This window comes from Chrysemys picta, chromosome 24 (genome assembly GCF_011386835.1).
Source record: "Chrysemys picta bellii isolate R12L10 chromosome 24, ASM1138683v2, whole genome shotgun sequence".
Lineage (NCBI taxonomy): Eukaryota > Metazoa > Chordata > Testudines > Emydidae > Chrysemys > Chrysemys picta.
Genome location: NC_088814.1, coordinates 8,079,318 through 8,094,112, shown reverse-complemented (window position 1 = coordinate 8,094,112; position 14,795 = coordinate 8,079,318). Strand labels below are relative to the sequence as shown.

Genomic DNA, 14,795 nt, shown 5'->3' with positions numbered 1-14,795 from the left:
GTTTTAATACACAAGCAAAGGAAACAGTGACAGAAACCTCCATTCCTTGAACATCTCATACCACCAAACCCACCCTTTAGGTTCCAGCAGAGACACACCCCTACCCCATTTTATAATCAAAGTCTCCACTGAATACTGGGGGAAGAGGGGTAGGAAGCAGGTACAACAACAGAAAAGCACCGTTGCTGGAAATTACAAAAATATCTAGTTTTCAAAATACGTGGCGCGTTGGGATTTTTCGGATGCGGGAGGGGCCACAAATCTCATATTCTGCAACCAGAAAGGCAGCTGGATTCTGCAAATTTAAAAAAAACCTGTACAGGTTCCCTGTCTTCTTTTTTTTTTTCCTTTTTTACTACGGTGAAGGCAAAGTGAATAATGCAGAGAGTGCATGGCAGCCCCCCAAAGTCCACCCCTGCCTCCCCCCACTCCAAAACCCTTGCAGTGCACACACACACCCAACCCCTTGCATTGCATGCAACTCCCCCCACCGCTCCAAAGCCCGTGCATTGCATTGCAGTGCATTGCATTGCATGCACCTGACACCCCATTGCATGCACCTGTGCCCTGCCCCAAGGTCTGCAGGTGCCCCCGCTCCCCCGGGCGGGGTTTGCATTGGGGTGGGGAGTCCCGGGCGCTTACCTGCCGCTGCGGCTGCTGCAGGGGGAGCTCGCTGGAGACGCGCAGCGAAGCCGGGAGGAGGAGGAGGAGGAGGGGTGGGGAGTGACAGGAGAGAGCGCGCGCCCAGGCGGGGGGGCCGCGGGCGCGAGGAGGAGGCGGGGGCGAGCGCAGGCTCCGGAACCTTCGCCGAGAGTGCCCGAGCCCTGGGGCGCCGCCAGAGGGAGCAGCGGCGCGCGCAGGCGGACAACGACCACAGCCTCCTTCCCTCCGCGCACTCGCAGGCGGGGGGGGCGCATGCGCCGAGTCGCCGCCAGCGGGCGCCCAGAGGCGCAAGCGTACAACGTCCCGAGCCCCACTCACTTACCGGCCCCCCTCCCTTCAGAAGCGCATGCGCGAGGCCGCCGCCGCCGCCTGGCTCCTTTGAGGGAAGAGAATGTTTCTCTGGAGGGAACACGCGCTCCGAGGAGGGAAGGGGCGGAGATGCCAGAGGGGGCGGGGCCAGCCAGTAACCCCGCCCCTTTCTTACCCAACAGAGGGAGACCTGCCAGTTATCTGCCTGCCCGCTTTCCCTCAGACACCCCCCATGGCCAGCCCCTCCCCCTCTGCAATTATCTGCCCCTTCCCCCTCCCAGCGCCCCCCCACTGCAATTATCTGCCCCCTTCCCTCCTCTAAGTGTCCCAAGACACCCCTCTTCACTGTACTAGATGCCCCTCAATTCCTCCCATCACCAGATCTAGGAAACCCCTTGCAATTTTGAGAACAGTTAAAGCCATAGCATAGACTGGTAAAAATGGGTAGTTACCTAAAACCCAATTTGGCAAAACCATCTCAAGTTCACACACTGAAATGAAGGCAAACTTGGAACAGAACCCAGGGATCCTGTCTTTTAGCTTTTTGTTAGAGTATTCTTCCTCAGTTAAATATATATAAAATAAAAGGGGCTATGGTTTAAAAAAAAAGATCGGATCATGATATGACAACTTATGGGGCATTTTCCACTGGCTTTCCACTGCTATTTCTCATTATACAGTCTCTTTTCTCCTTTCAGTACCTCCATCAGAAATCTGCTCTTAGATCACATGCTCTCTTTTGATTTGCACCTTAAATTAAATTAATGGAGATATCCCATCTCCTAGAACTGGAAGGGACCTTGAAAGGTCATCAAGTCCAGCCCCCTGCCTTCACTAGCAGGACCAAGTACTTATTTTGCCCCAGATCCCCAAGTGGCCCCCTCAAGGATTGAACTCACAACCCTGGGTTTAGCAGGCCAATGCTCAAACCACTGAGCTATCCCTCCCCCCAGGGATATTTTTAATGATTATCAAAAATAATACATAAATAAAATAAAGTTAACACCTTGGGCCATTCTCACCAAAGAATCCTCTTGCAGCTTCTCCGCTAAATCCAATGACAAAGGATAAATAGCCATGTAACAAAAGGTAATCATTCCACAGGCGGAATTGCTGTTAAATTCAAATGCAAGAACCTGAGTGAGTTGTCTCTCGACCATACAGTGGAATTTGCTTGTTGCCTATTTGGGAAAAAAAATTAAATTGAATAATCCTCATCAAGAGCCTTTCCTGAACACAAACATGTGCAAAACACTAAAGCTTTGTAAAGCACGAGCGTCAGAGTTTTCCTTATCCCACAAGCCCATGAACTACTGGGGAGCGTGGAGAAAGCAAAGGATGGGGCCAAAGAAAAGCAGCAGAGGCCAGTGTGTTTGTGTGATGTATGTAGCTAGTTATGTAACTATCATCACTTTTGTTTTCTCAAAACTGCACCTTCATGTTTCTCAGGAACCTTCCTGTCTGCAGGGGTAGGTACCACAGGCTCAAGCCTGCAATGTGCTGAGTCTTAATCTAGAACCGGGATCGGCAACCTATGGCACAGGTGCCGAAGGCGGCACGCGAGCGGATTTTCAGTGGCACTCACACTGCCCGGATCCTGGCCACTGGTCCGGGGGGGGGGGGCTCTGCATTTTAATTTAATTTTAAATGAAGCTTCTTAAACATTTTAAAAACCTTATTTACTTTACATACAACAATAGTTCAGTTATATATTATAGACTTATAGAAAGAGCTTCTAAAAATGTTAAAATGTATTACTGGCATGCGAAACCTTACATTAGAGTGAATAAATGAAGACTCGGCACACCACTTCTGAAAGGCTGCTGACCCCTGATCTAGAACACTGTTATAGCTCTAGTTAAGCACCCCCTGTTGGCCACTCACCAGATTGTTGTGAAGGAAATCCCAGACTGGATCCTCAGGTGTTTTAAGTTTCCCAGGGTCTCTGCAGGCTGCGGCACTGTTTCCCCCTTGACATCTCTGGCACATGCCCTGGTCACTGACTCAGTCTGTTAACCCTTTTCAGAAATGGATCCTCTCAGCCCCTCTAACTTAGACCCAGGTCCGGTGCAAGACACCCGCATAGCTTAAACACACCCTCTCACAGAACTTGACCCAAAGGCACAAGTCTTCTGGTTTGTCCCTTCCAGTGGCCATGTGGTAGGTATAGCACAGGGGTCGGCAACATTCGTCACGCAGCTCGCCAGGGTAAGCACCCTAGCAGGCTGGTCCAGTTTATTTACCTGCTGATGCAGCAGGTTCGGCCAATCGCGGCCCCCACTGGCCGTGGTTCGCCGTCCCGGGCCAATGGAGGCGGCAGGAAGCTGCGGCCAGCACATCCCTCGGCCTGCGCCGCTTCCCCCCGCCCCCATTGGTCCGGGACGGCGAACCGCAGTGAGTGGGGGCCGCGATTGGCCGAACCTGCCGCGTCAGCAGGTAAATAAACTGGCCCGGCCCGCTAGGGTGCTTACCCTGGCGAGCCGCGTGCCGAACGTTGCCGACCCCGGTATAGCATAACACACAGAAACACTTTACTGAGAAGTCTAATCACATGAGAGTTACACAGATCTATAAAAATAAATAAAATAAATATCACATATACACCCAGCACACAAATTTCCCCTCACTCTAATTCACCATTCCTTTGGGAGTCCTTGAAGGATAATCTATGTTCAGGGTCCCCCTTCCCCAGTTTATCTAGCTCCTGCAGCACTTCCTTCATCTTAAGGTAGTGAAAAAAGGGCAAAGGAGAGAGACCAAATAGACCAGTTTCTGTCCTTTATAATCTTCCAGTTTCCTGTGTCAGCTGATTTCCTGGTCATCCTCAACAGGTGACCATAGAGTCCTACCTGGTGCCTTCATTGCTAGGCAACCACCTCTGAGCTGGGGCCAGTCTTTTGTCAAGAGTTGTTACATTTCAAAGGAAGACCTTCCAGATTGAATGACCCTATAGGGTCAGTACTTTGCCACTACCCCCCTTGGAATTTTGGCCCAACATGGAAGTCAAAGGACAACAGAGAAGATCAAAGGGTGCACCTTCAAAATAGAGTTTGAAAGCTGACTAAAGACACATACAAGAAGTTCATAATCTCACACAGAATTCATAACTTGTAGAGATTCCCCAAGTGTTTGTAACAATTAAAGTAGGTACTTAACTTTTTGCATGAGTTGTCCCATTGAGTTCATTCCTTACCAATGTGAGAAGGGTTTAAATTCAGTTCCCTGTGAACAAGCATCCCTACTACAAACAGCTACCCCCCACACACACACACAACTAGCCCTCTTGTTGGCAGTCTCTAAAGGATGAGCTCACACTATTCTTTCAGTAATTATGAGGTAGTCGCTCCTGGTATACAAGCATTGGTGCCTCATTGGTGAGACTCACAATAAAGGAGTCTCAGATTCAATTCCCAACCAAATCACTGCTTAATTTCAAAGAGGAAGGATAGCCCAGTAGTTAGGGTGATAGTACAGGATTTAGGAGAGCCAGGTTCATAGAGTTTAAGGCCAAAGGGACCACAAGATCATCTGGCCTGACCTCCTGTATGTCATAGGCCCGTAAAACCACTTAGCCACCACCACCATACCAAGCCCAATAACCAGAATTAGACCAAAGTATTACAGCTCTCTGGAGACTGACCCATTACATGCCTTAGGCATAGAACAGGAGGAACCAAGATGCACTAACGCTCAAGGCCACTGCAGTGGCAGAGAACTGATTAGTTGAGATGTACCCAAATGATTCTCAGAAGTGACCTGTGCCCCACACTGCCAAGGAAGGAGACCCTCCACACTCCCCCCGGTGTTCAATTCCCTGCTCTGCCACAGATTCCCCATGTGACCTTGGGCAAGTCACTTAGGCCCAGATCCTCAAGGGTATTTAGGTTCCTAACTTTGTCTCTTTATGCCTCAGTTTCCCTTCTGTAACATGCAGATACTAGCACTGCCCTATGAGTACCTAAGATAGCTATAGGGTAAGGCCAACCTGGAAATTTTTTCCTGCCACTGCCCTGACAACTCTGTTATGTGTCTAGGGAACTTCAGTCTCCAGAGCTGCTAAACCAGCACTCTTCACTAGCATGAACATTTAACAAGACATTTCAGCTACATTGATCTATAATACTGGGGGAGGGAGGGAAGCAATGTTGCTCAGAATCAAGGACATTAACTTAAAGATAGTGATCTTGCTTTGCATATTGTAGAAGATCCACACTAAAGACTTCAGCTTTTCGTCCTCGGGGTACAAATACGATACACATCTTAAACTTACACATCATTGAAATAAGTGCGCTGCTCAAAGCCAAAATTCAGCCCTTGGATACTTACATAAGGTTCTCATCAGAGCTACATATGTGCATCAGAGAGCAGCTTGGCTTTTTGAAGTGCAGTTGCACAAAAATGTATCCCCCAGCAAAGAGGTGTGGGACTTTCTTTCCTATGGACACTGGGCTCAGTTCTGACCTTTGGACACTTGCATTGGGAGACGGACTGGTGGATTTAATAGGTCTTTCCCATTTATAAAGTCTGATTCCTCATAGTAGGGGCAAGACTGAGCCTATGAAGTACAGATGGTCATTGCTGTGAGATTAGCATTCCATCTGTTATACAGAGCTGCTACCAAGAGCAATTTAGAGTGGAAGAGTGCTTAGAAAAATGAAGTAACCATAACACTGTTACCAAGAGGCAACTTCCTAGATATGTAGCAGTTGCGAGATGACTGAACTACCTGTCCTGAGTGACTATCCACAGTGTCTCACACATGTCAATAATGCTCTGCAAAACATGTGGCTCTAAATAGTCCCCTTAATTTTTATTGTGTGATAGTGAGACTATCCAGGCAATGTGTTTGCACCACTTCTCTAGCTGGTACACCATAAGCCTTCATCACTAGTCCAGATATCTCTGGAACTGGAAGCATGCTACAAGAGCAGCAGAGATCAAACACTAAGGCAAGTTAGGGAATCTATCAAAGATCTGGCAATGCTCAAGGACCCTGCCGCAGCACTGAAACAGCACGAGGGAGTTCTGGTGATGTCTGGGGAACTGCAAGAGCAGTGCAAGTCCCAGAGTGCTTCTGATCCCCCGGGGGAATTAACTCACATTAATCTGCACATCTCCTGGCACTGCCCAATCCTGGGTACAACATATAATACTGAGAACAGATTTCTTAAAGGCACAAAACCACATGTTCTGAGTTAAAGGTATATTTTAATTACTTCTGTGTAGACTATTCTAGTGAAGGGTCTTTTTCCACTAAAAAACTGGGTGGGTTAAAGATACCTCTCTCTTCATCCCCAAGAAGAGTAGCAGAGTCTCGCTTTACACGCCTGCAGTTGAACAGGGTACTGGCAGCAATCGGGGGACCTGGAAGGCCTTCTATTTCCTCCCATCAGGAAATACAAGACCCAGGCCCATTGATCCCTCGTTCCCCTTCCCCTACAGCGGGATATGACAATGTCTTTCCTTATCTGGATCTTGAGAGGTTCACACACTACAGTTAATGATGCTCTAAACCAGGGTTAGGCAACCTATGGCACGTGAGCTAATTTTCAGTGGCACTCACACTGCCTGGGTCCTGGCCACCGGTCCGGGGGCCTCTGCATTTTAATTTAATTTTAAATGAAGCTTCTTAAACATTTTAAAACCCTTGTTTACTTTACATACAACAATAGTTTAGTTATATACTATAGACATAGAAAGAGACCTTCTAAAAACGTTAAAACATATTACTGGCATGCAAAACCTTAAATTTGAGTGAATAAATGAAGATTCGGCACAGCACTTCTGAAAGGTTGCCAACCCCTGCTCTAAACTTTGGGTGAAAAGGATAAGCATGTACTTTTGAACCCTTCTACAAGTCCTTTTGGGTCCCACTCAAGAAAGCCCAGCTCTGCATCCACTGGCAGGAAAGTGGAAATACAACTGGGCAACTCTAAGAGGCAAGAGTGTCCAGACAACTACTGGAATGTCAAAGATGGATAAAATTCCTCTCTTTAAAAAAAATGTGTGTGTGGGGGGTGGGGGGTAAGTTGCCACTAGAACAGCTACAAATACTTCCTTGCCTCAGTCTGTCCCTGTTCTGAGCAGCCCCAATCATCTCTTCACTCAGATAGAGAAATTAGATAGTGAAGGCAATTGTAGTTTGGCGATTCACTTTGATAAGAGCAGGTCACATGACAAATGGTTACGCCTTCCCTTTAAGGGTATCTGGGGACCAAGGGGGAAGTCATTTTTACTGTGATGGTCAGATCTCGAAAGCTAAGCAGGGTTGCATTAGTACCTGTAAGGAAGCTTATGCCCAAATACGATTGACTTATTACAATGACTTACTATAGTTTGCATAGTAGTAAAAATTAGCATTGACTTCTGCATAATTCTCTTTATTTTTAGCCTAGTTCAGCAGGATCTCAAAGTTGTCCTCCGATAGCCAGTCTATAGCCTTTGGGAAATTAATTTGGCCAGTCTCGGTCCACTGCCTAGCGGACAAATGGTGTTTTTGTGACGTGGCCATTTCAGTGCGGGGAAATGGGTATGTGAAGTGATCCCCGTAGACAAAGTAGTATGTAAAATGCCTTGGGAGCCTTCAGGATGAAAGGCTATATAAATGCAACTATTGATACAATCATTTTTGTAATAATTTCTCAGGTTGTTTTTTTTAAATGTAAGTTTCATATGCTGACACTGCACTGTATGTTGGGCCTTGTCTACTCACAAACTTGTAGTAGTTTAGTTTAACCCGCGTGGGCACTTTTTTCAGTTGAAGGGTGGGTTTTAGATTCAGTTAGCGCCTGTGTTGCTAATCAACCTAAGCTAAACCAAAATAAACCCAGCTGAAACCAAAGCAAGGCCTGGTCTACCTTTAAAAGTTTTGCCAGCATAGCTATTCAGTGAGGACTGTTTAGGGGAAAAACAAACCAAACCACCACCAAACACACACACAGCCTGAAAATCAAAATACCCTCAACGGAGAGCTGTGTTGACAGAAACCCTAGCATAGGCAAGGTTATACTGGCAAAAGTTGCTTTGCTGGTACAACTTATTTTGTTCAGGGAACTGGTACACCTCTACCCCGATATAACGCGACCCGATAGAACACAAATTCGGATAGAACACGGTAAAGCAGCGCTCCGGGAGGGGCGGGGCTGCGCACTCCGGTGGATCAAAGCAAGTTCAATATAACACGGTTTCACCTATAACGCAGTAAGATTTTTTTGGCTCCTGAGGTCAGCGTTATATCGAGGTAGAGGTGTATAAGCTATACCAGCAAAAGAGTTATTTAGCCAGTATTATAAGCTGCATCTACACTAGGAGTGTTTGCTGGCAAACCCTTTCTAGCACAGACTAGGTCTAAGAGCGTCCCGTCCAACCTACATTTTTCAACCGTTTAAATTACGTTAAACCACAGCAACTCTGCTAGAGTCACTCGCGGCTTGTCTAAAGAGGCCTCGTGTCAGCCACCATGCGAACAACCTCTTTCAACAGTTTTTAGCAAGGGGAAACAAGATAGAGGTTTCTGAAATACTTCCATCTGCGACTGCCCCGTGACACTCCCTGCCAGAATCCTTTCCTTAACAGGTGATAGCAGACGATCTCCATGTAACTTATTTAAAAGGAATCCACCTGAGTAATGTGCATATGCTGTGAAAGACAACGTACAGGCCAGATTTTCATAAGAGTTCAGCACGTTGTGCTTTGAAATCTGGTCACAAGTGTCACACTGGGAGCTGCACACTTTCAAAAGTCTAGCCCCATGACCGCATTGACAATTTGCGCCACGTCTCCCACTGTTGTGCTACCACTAGCAATGGTTGGAATGCTAGCGTTCACCCCCGTGTTACCTAGACCTGCTCTGAGCAGGGCAAAACCAGGGTGGATTTCATACTGTACGAACTGTGCCGAGTACCAGGTCTGAAGCTTAATGCATAATACTTCCACAGTGGGATTTTGAATTTAGCAGGCTTCATTTCCATCAGCTGGGAACTGGGGATACCACATTTGCACCCCAGACACAGCTTTCTTGAACACACAGAATCAATTTACATTTCATTTTCAGAGAAAGGCAAATGGAACAAAGAGACAAATCTGCATTATACCTCTAGAAACCCCTTTGAAGCGAAAGGGAAAATCAAGGGGTAAAACTACACTACGCTACAGGCTGTGAGCAGGCAGGATGACTCAGCAGAAAACAAGAGCATCAGCAAGGTCTTTTCCTCAAGGGATAATGAGAACAAGAAATGCCAATTTATTGCTCTTTTTTCTGAGTACCTGTATAAGGAGAGGACAGCAGTTGAGTTTGAGTTAACCGGTTGTTCACCAAAAGCCAGGTCATGCCTTTGCACTCTGTCTTATATGTTTCTTGAACTGAGACAAGACCTTACTTTTAACGAAATATTACCTTAAAAAAAAAAATGGGCAAGGGGCACTGTCGAGACGATATTAAGCCTGCCAGTTGATAACAGAAGCTATCGTGCTCTTCAACGCATCTAGCACTTGTATATCCAGAGAAAGCAGTATCTAGTGGTTACACTACAGGGCTGGGGTTTACAAGTTTCCAGGCTTGGCCATCTCTGGGAGAGCTTGGGGAAGTCTGTTAGCCTCTGTGCCTCAGTTTCCCCACGTACGTAATGGGGATAATAGCTTCCTGCCACACACAGGTGTTGTGAGAGTTATTCAATTGAAGAATGCAAAAAAACCACCACCAAAAAACATCCGTTTAGTGAAGGTGCTACAGAAGGGCAAAGTAAACGTATCATGAGTTTGGATAGTACGCAAAATCCCATTGATTTCCATTTACTCAACTTGGTAGCATCTGACAGTTATTCTCGCTGTTGTTCAGTGGCCTATATGAAGCAAGATTGTGGCATCTCAGTTTAATTTCTGGTGGTGGTTTTTGGGTTTGGAAACTGGCCATCACAGCTGGCACGAGTTATCCCCTTTGTTGACAGCCTCCACAGGGAGGCCAGTGACCGACAGGGCCTTCTCATCCCTAGACATGTAGTCTCTCCAGGTCACAGGGCACTAGGGAGAAAGCCTGCATGGAGTTACCTGTTTTGTGGTTAGTCACAGGACTTCATTCTCCAGGATTCAAATAGGCAAGCACCTCTTACCAAAATGAGATTCATTACAAAGAAACAAAGCCCCACACTGATCATGCTTACCTCATAACAGGTTCTTCCAATACCAACCCCACGAATCCTCTGGCTTCCTATTGTTGACTCTTGGCCAAGTGGTAGCAGATTTTTGGTGTCTTGGAGGTCCGTTTCCTGCTTGCAGTAGAAACTAACGATAGGAAGACAGGTATTTTCTTAGTGTATTTTCTTTATTTACCAAGTGTACACAAGTCCTAGGAGGAGGAGTTAAATCTGGCTCTTAAATAAACCAAGCAAGCTCATAACCCAGTACTACCGAGGGGTAGGTTTTGCAGTGAAGAAGCTGTTAGAAGCGTCTGTACCTCAAGCCTGATTTTAAAATGGTTTTGAGCACCATCTGCTGTCATCCCTAAATAATGCCACTCTGAATTGGATATCCAACCAGCCCTTCACTTTCTACAGAAACACGCGCACCATTTGCCACTTCAGAGTTACACAATGCCAAGTTTATCCCGGTCTCCACCGAAGCTATACCAATGGAGTGACGCTGGAGATTAGTTCGCCTCACTAGTTCTAGAGCACTTGCTGTGGGTACTCTCAGAGCTCCAATGTCCACACCTGGTGAATGGCTATAGCACAATGGATCTTTATGTTACGTACAAACAGTGTCCTAAAATGTGTTGTGAAAAGTATTAAGTGGCGAGACAGCAGGTAATAATATCTGGTGTCCGTTACAGAGAACATTGGGGTGCAGGTAGTGGGTGCTGGAAAATTTAGCATCTAACAGGAAGAGAAACGAGGAGGTGAGGACAAGGGAGAACGTTACCAGTTATCAAGGCTTAAGGTAGGCTGGGCAGCCTGGAGTCAGAGACCCCTCTCAAGGAGTCCTGGGAGGTTTAGTTGTTGACAAAGGGTGACATGGCCAAGTCTCATGCTACACTTTCTGACTAAGGAACACAGAGCACAGAATAAGCCATCTCCAACATGGGGTGTCTTCCTGCTCTCGCTAGGCTGTGCGTCACAAGAAGTAGGAATGTTTTGGGCGGGGGGGGGGGGGGGGGGGGGGGAATCTGAGACATGCACCTTAAGATTTCAAATTCAGAACTAATCATAGGGGTTCATTCTGTTGTTTTTCCTTCTGAGATTGGAGGGGAAACAGCCCTGACAGTCTGTTCAGCCCCTTCTCTAGACGGGGACACACACACACGGCTGAGTCCCAGCTGGGGCTGCAATACCAAGACTCCAAGGGCCCGGCTAGGTCAGGGAATAGGATACAGGACCTTTCGCCTCTAAACACCAGCGCCAAATGTGACCTTGGGGAAAGTCATGTTCCCATCTGATGCCATCTCACTCCACTTCCCAGAGGAAGTGATCCCACACCCGCAGACTGACAATTGGCATTAGCTACCCCTTTCTTGCAGCCTCAGCTGACACACCAAGGACTGAATGGATCACAAAGAGTGGCCTTCCCTCTCCACACACCCCCTTAGAAAGGGCTCCCCCAAGGCAGGGGAAGGTACATTGGCTGGACACAGCAATCACAAACCCTTAGCAGAAGATAGGGGCATGTAGTCCTCCATTCCCCACCCATGGGTGACCAAGCCACTTGCCACCCCACCTGGTCCCACATGATCCTAACTAGGTTTGAGAAACAGGAGATGAGGGACGTAGTTCACAGAGGACTCTGGCCAGCTCATGCAGCTGGGAGGAGCATTTCAGGAGGACACACCACAAAGACATCCTGCTCCATGGATCGAGGCGGGTCCTGAGATTGCCTGGGCACCACTCAGAGGATGCAGTGAGTGTGACTGCATTGCTCAACAGGACTGCCTGGAGCACATTGGGTCACAGGCCTAGACCCAAGACCATAAAAAGCAACATGAGACTGAGGAACCAGTGAACATTTCCACTTCCCATGAACCCACCAGCCTAACCGCCTGCCTGACCCCACCGGGAAGCTAGGATTGGGGGCTTTTGCAGAGCTCACCTCCAACCCCAGCCAGTCACAACACATCAGACCTCCAGGGCGCACAAGCTATCCCCTTCCCAGGCCCTCCAGCTCAAAGATAGCGCCAAACCTCTGGAACTTGCCCATCCCCTCAAACTTACCAAGGGCAGCTACAATCTGCATATCCAATCAGAACAACGGTCGCAGCAAAGCACTTTCTAGAAGTCCTACACACAGGGTCGGTGCTACCATTTAGGCAAACTAGGTGGTTGCCTAGGGCGCCAAGATTTGGGGGTTCCAAAAAGCGGTGCCCCCGATTTTTTTTTTTTTTTTAAACAGCGTTCCTATGCCCCCTCCCCGAGCGGGCGGTCGCTGCTCCACTTCTCCTGCCTCCCAAGCTTGCGGCGCCAATCAGCTGTTTGGCACCGCAAGCCTGGGAGGGGAGGAGAATTAGAGCGGGGGCGGCGTGCTCAGGGAGGAGGCGGAGCAGAGGTGAGCTGGGCTGGGAGCTGCCGCACGGCTCCCGGGGTGGTGGGGGGAGAGACTGCCGTGGGGGTGCACCTCAGGGTGGGGAGCTGCCGCAGGGCTGGACGGGGGGGGGGCGCAAGGTGGAAGTTTCACCTAGGGCGCAAAACTTCCTTGCAGCGGCCCTGCACACACACACTCACTCTCCAAGCACCAGGACAATGCAGGCCGCTGCTGCAGGAAGTTTCCCCACAGTTACCTGCACACATGCGGGAGGTAATACAGAGATCAGGGAATAGGCCCCTGGACCACATCTCTCTAGACCAGACCATTGACCAGAATGAGTCAGTTTCTATGAGCCGAGCTCTTTGGGCCACACACCCAGAATTCTCTGACTGGAGTGGGAATGCTAAACCCTTGGAAAGCAGGTGTTTCTGGGGAAAGAATGGCTCTAAAGCACCTGTGCTTAAAGGAGGATATAGGTCCCTACCTAGGCAAACAGAGGTGAGCCTATAGGCAGATTGAAGAGGTTCTCACAGGAGCTCCGTGCCTAGAGTAGGAAGGGGTTCCAAGGAAGTCCCCTTGGATTGGGTTTATACTCACACTCAAGATCAACAAGACCAAACAGTTTTCAGGGTTTCAGTTTCCCCACAGTCTAATCAGCAGATCACACGCTGCTCCCAGAACCAGGAAAGGAACCCAGGAGTCCTGACTTCCACTCTCCTCCTGCTTTTGTTCATAGGCCACACGGGCATGATCTGATCAGCACATCTATAGAAGCAGTAACCCCAGGAGAAGAAAGGCTAAAGGGATTTTCCTTCAAACCAAGGAATGTGTCAGCCTGTGAGACATAAACATAACTAACTCATAGACTCATAGACTTTAAGGTCAGAAGGGACCATTATGATCATCTGGTCTGACCCCCTGCATGCCACAGGCCACAAAACTGTCCCCACCCTTCCCTTGACTCTGCTGATGAAGTCCCCAAATCCTGTGTCTTGGTGACTTCAATTGTCAGAGAACCCTCCTGCTAGCGATCCCTGCCCCATGCTGCGGAGGAAGGCGAAAAACCTCCAGGGCTTCAGCCAATCTACCCTGGAGGAAAATTCCTTCCCGACCCCAAATATGGCGATCAGTAAGACCCCGAGCACGTAGGAAAGAGTCTCCAGCCTGACCCTTGTTAGTCATTATACTATTTACCTGCCATTGCTCGGTATTCCTCAGCTAATGTGTTTTACCATTAAACCATTCCCTCCATAAACTTATCTAACTTAATCTTAAAACCAGACAGGTCCCTCGCCCCCACGGTTTCCTTCGGAAGGCCGTTCCAATATTTCACCCCTCTGACAGTCAGAGGCTAACGTGCACCCCAGGACTTCAGATTAAAAGCAACACGCAGCCTAAGGACCATCCCCAATGCAGCAACTAACAGATCAAAACAGCGAACATCTTCCAGCCTTAATTTCCTTGTTCACCCCCACTGTTCTATCTATCCCTCCCAATCTCATATGCAGCTACCCTCCCCACGCAGGCTGTATTTGAAGGGCACTAGATGCCTCTGCTTTCCCAGCATGCTCTGCTGTTTGTTTTTAAAACGCCTCAGCTGGCTGCCAAAGCCTGCTTTTCAGCTACGAGAAACATGCTTGTTAGGAGCAGATTCCTAATCTCCCTTCTGCACCATGAATGGGGATAACACCCAGCTGCTAGCCTTCAGGAAAAGGGGAGGGTCCATTCCACAGCCCTAGCACAACAAAAGTCTAGCTTATTATGCACTGACTTATCCCCCAACAATCACTTGCCCAGTCAGGCAAACCTACAATCCAGAGCTGAGACCAGCACCTCCAGGAAGGGCTTCCATTCCCTCTCACCATTAGACACAGCCCTCCCAGGGCTCTAACAATTAGATGACCCTCTCTTGGAGGTGCGAAGAGAGCTAAGGTGGGAGGCTATAATGGAAAGTGTCAGACACCTGGGTCTAGCAGACATCGTCAGCTTCAAGGATGAGAAAAAGAACAAATATGCTCTGTAGCTCATTAGCAAAGTGTAAGTGCTATTGTTACTCCTTCAGGAATGAGTCTTACCTTCTCAATGTTCAATTTATTCAATCAAGTTCTGAGCACTTGGGAGCTCACGCCAGCAGGGTCTTGCCCTCTCTGGACACACTGGCAATCTCCTCCATGTGTTGTTTTCAAGTATCCTTCCAACAAGCGAATGCTGCACCCTGCTCTGAAGGGACAATTCCCATTAATCAAAATATAAACAATAAAACAAGTATACACACAACATCCAAATTCATGTCTTAATACATTGTTTTCCACTAC

General features: G+C 48.1%; 1 protein-coding gene across 20 annotated transcripts in view; it reads right to left on the bottom strand.

The window, feature by feature from the left end:
- The window catches only part of MAPT (microtubule associated protein tau), a 106,055-nt gene extending 91,362 nt beyond the window's left edge, over positions 1–14,693 (bottom strand). For 15 of the 20 annotated variants that reach the window (XM_065577388.1, XM_065577398.1, XM_065577392.1 and 12 more), the window contains exon 1: positions 1,979–2,003. In XM_065577388.1, coding sequence (XP_065433460.1) covers positions 1,979–1,988 — 10 coding nt within the window. In that variant the 5' untranslated portion in view covers positions 1,989–2,003. Of the gene's footprint in view, positions 1–642; positions 1,001–1,978; positions 2,004–10,130; positions 10,252–13,077; positions 13,094–14,555 lie in introns of those variants that run through there. The other 5 variants (XM_065577400.1, XM_008162627.3, XM_065577397.1 and 2 more) reach the window with 5 other exon arrangements.
- Between the last annotated feature and the right edge of the window lie 102 nt (positions 14,694–14,795).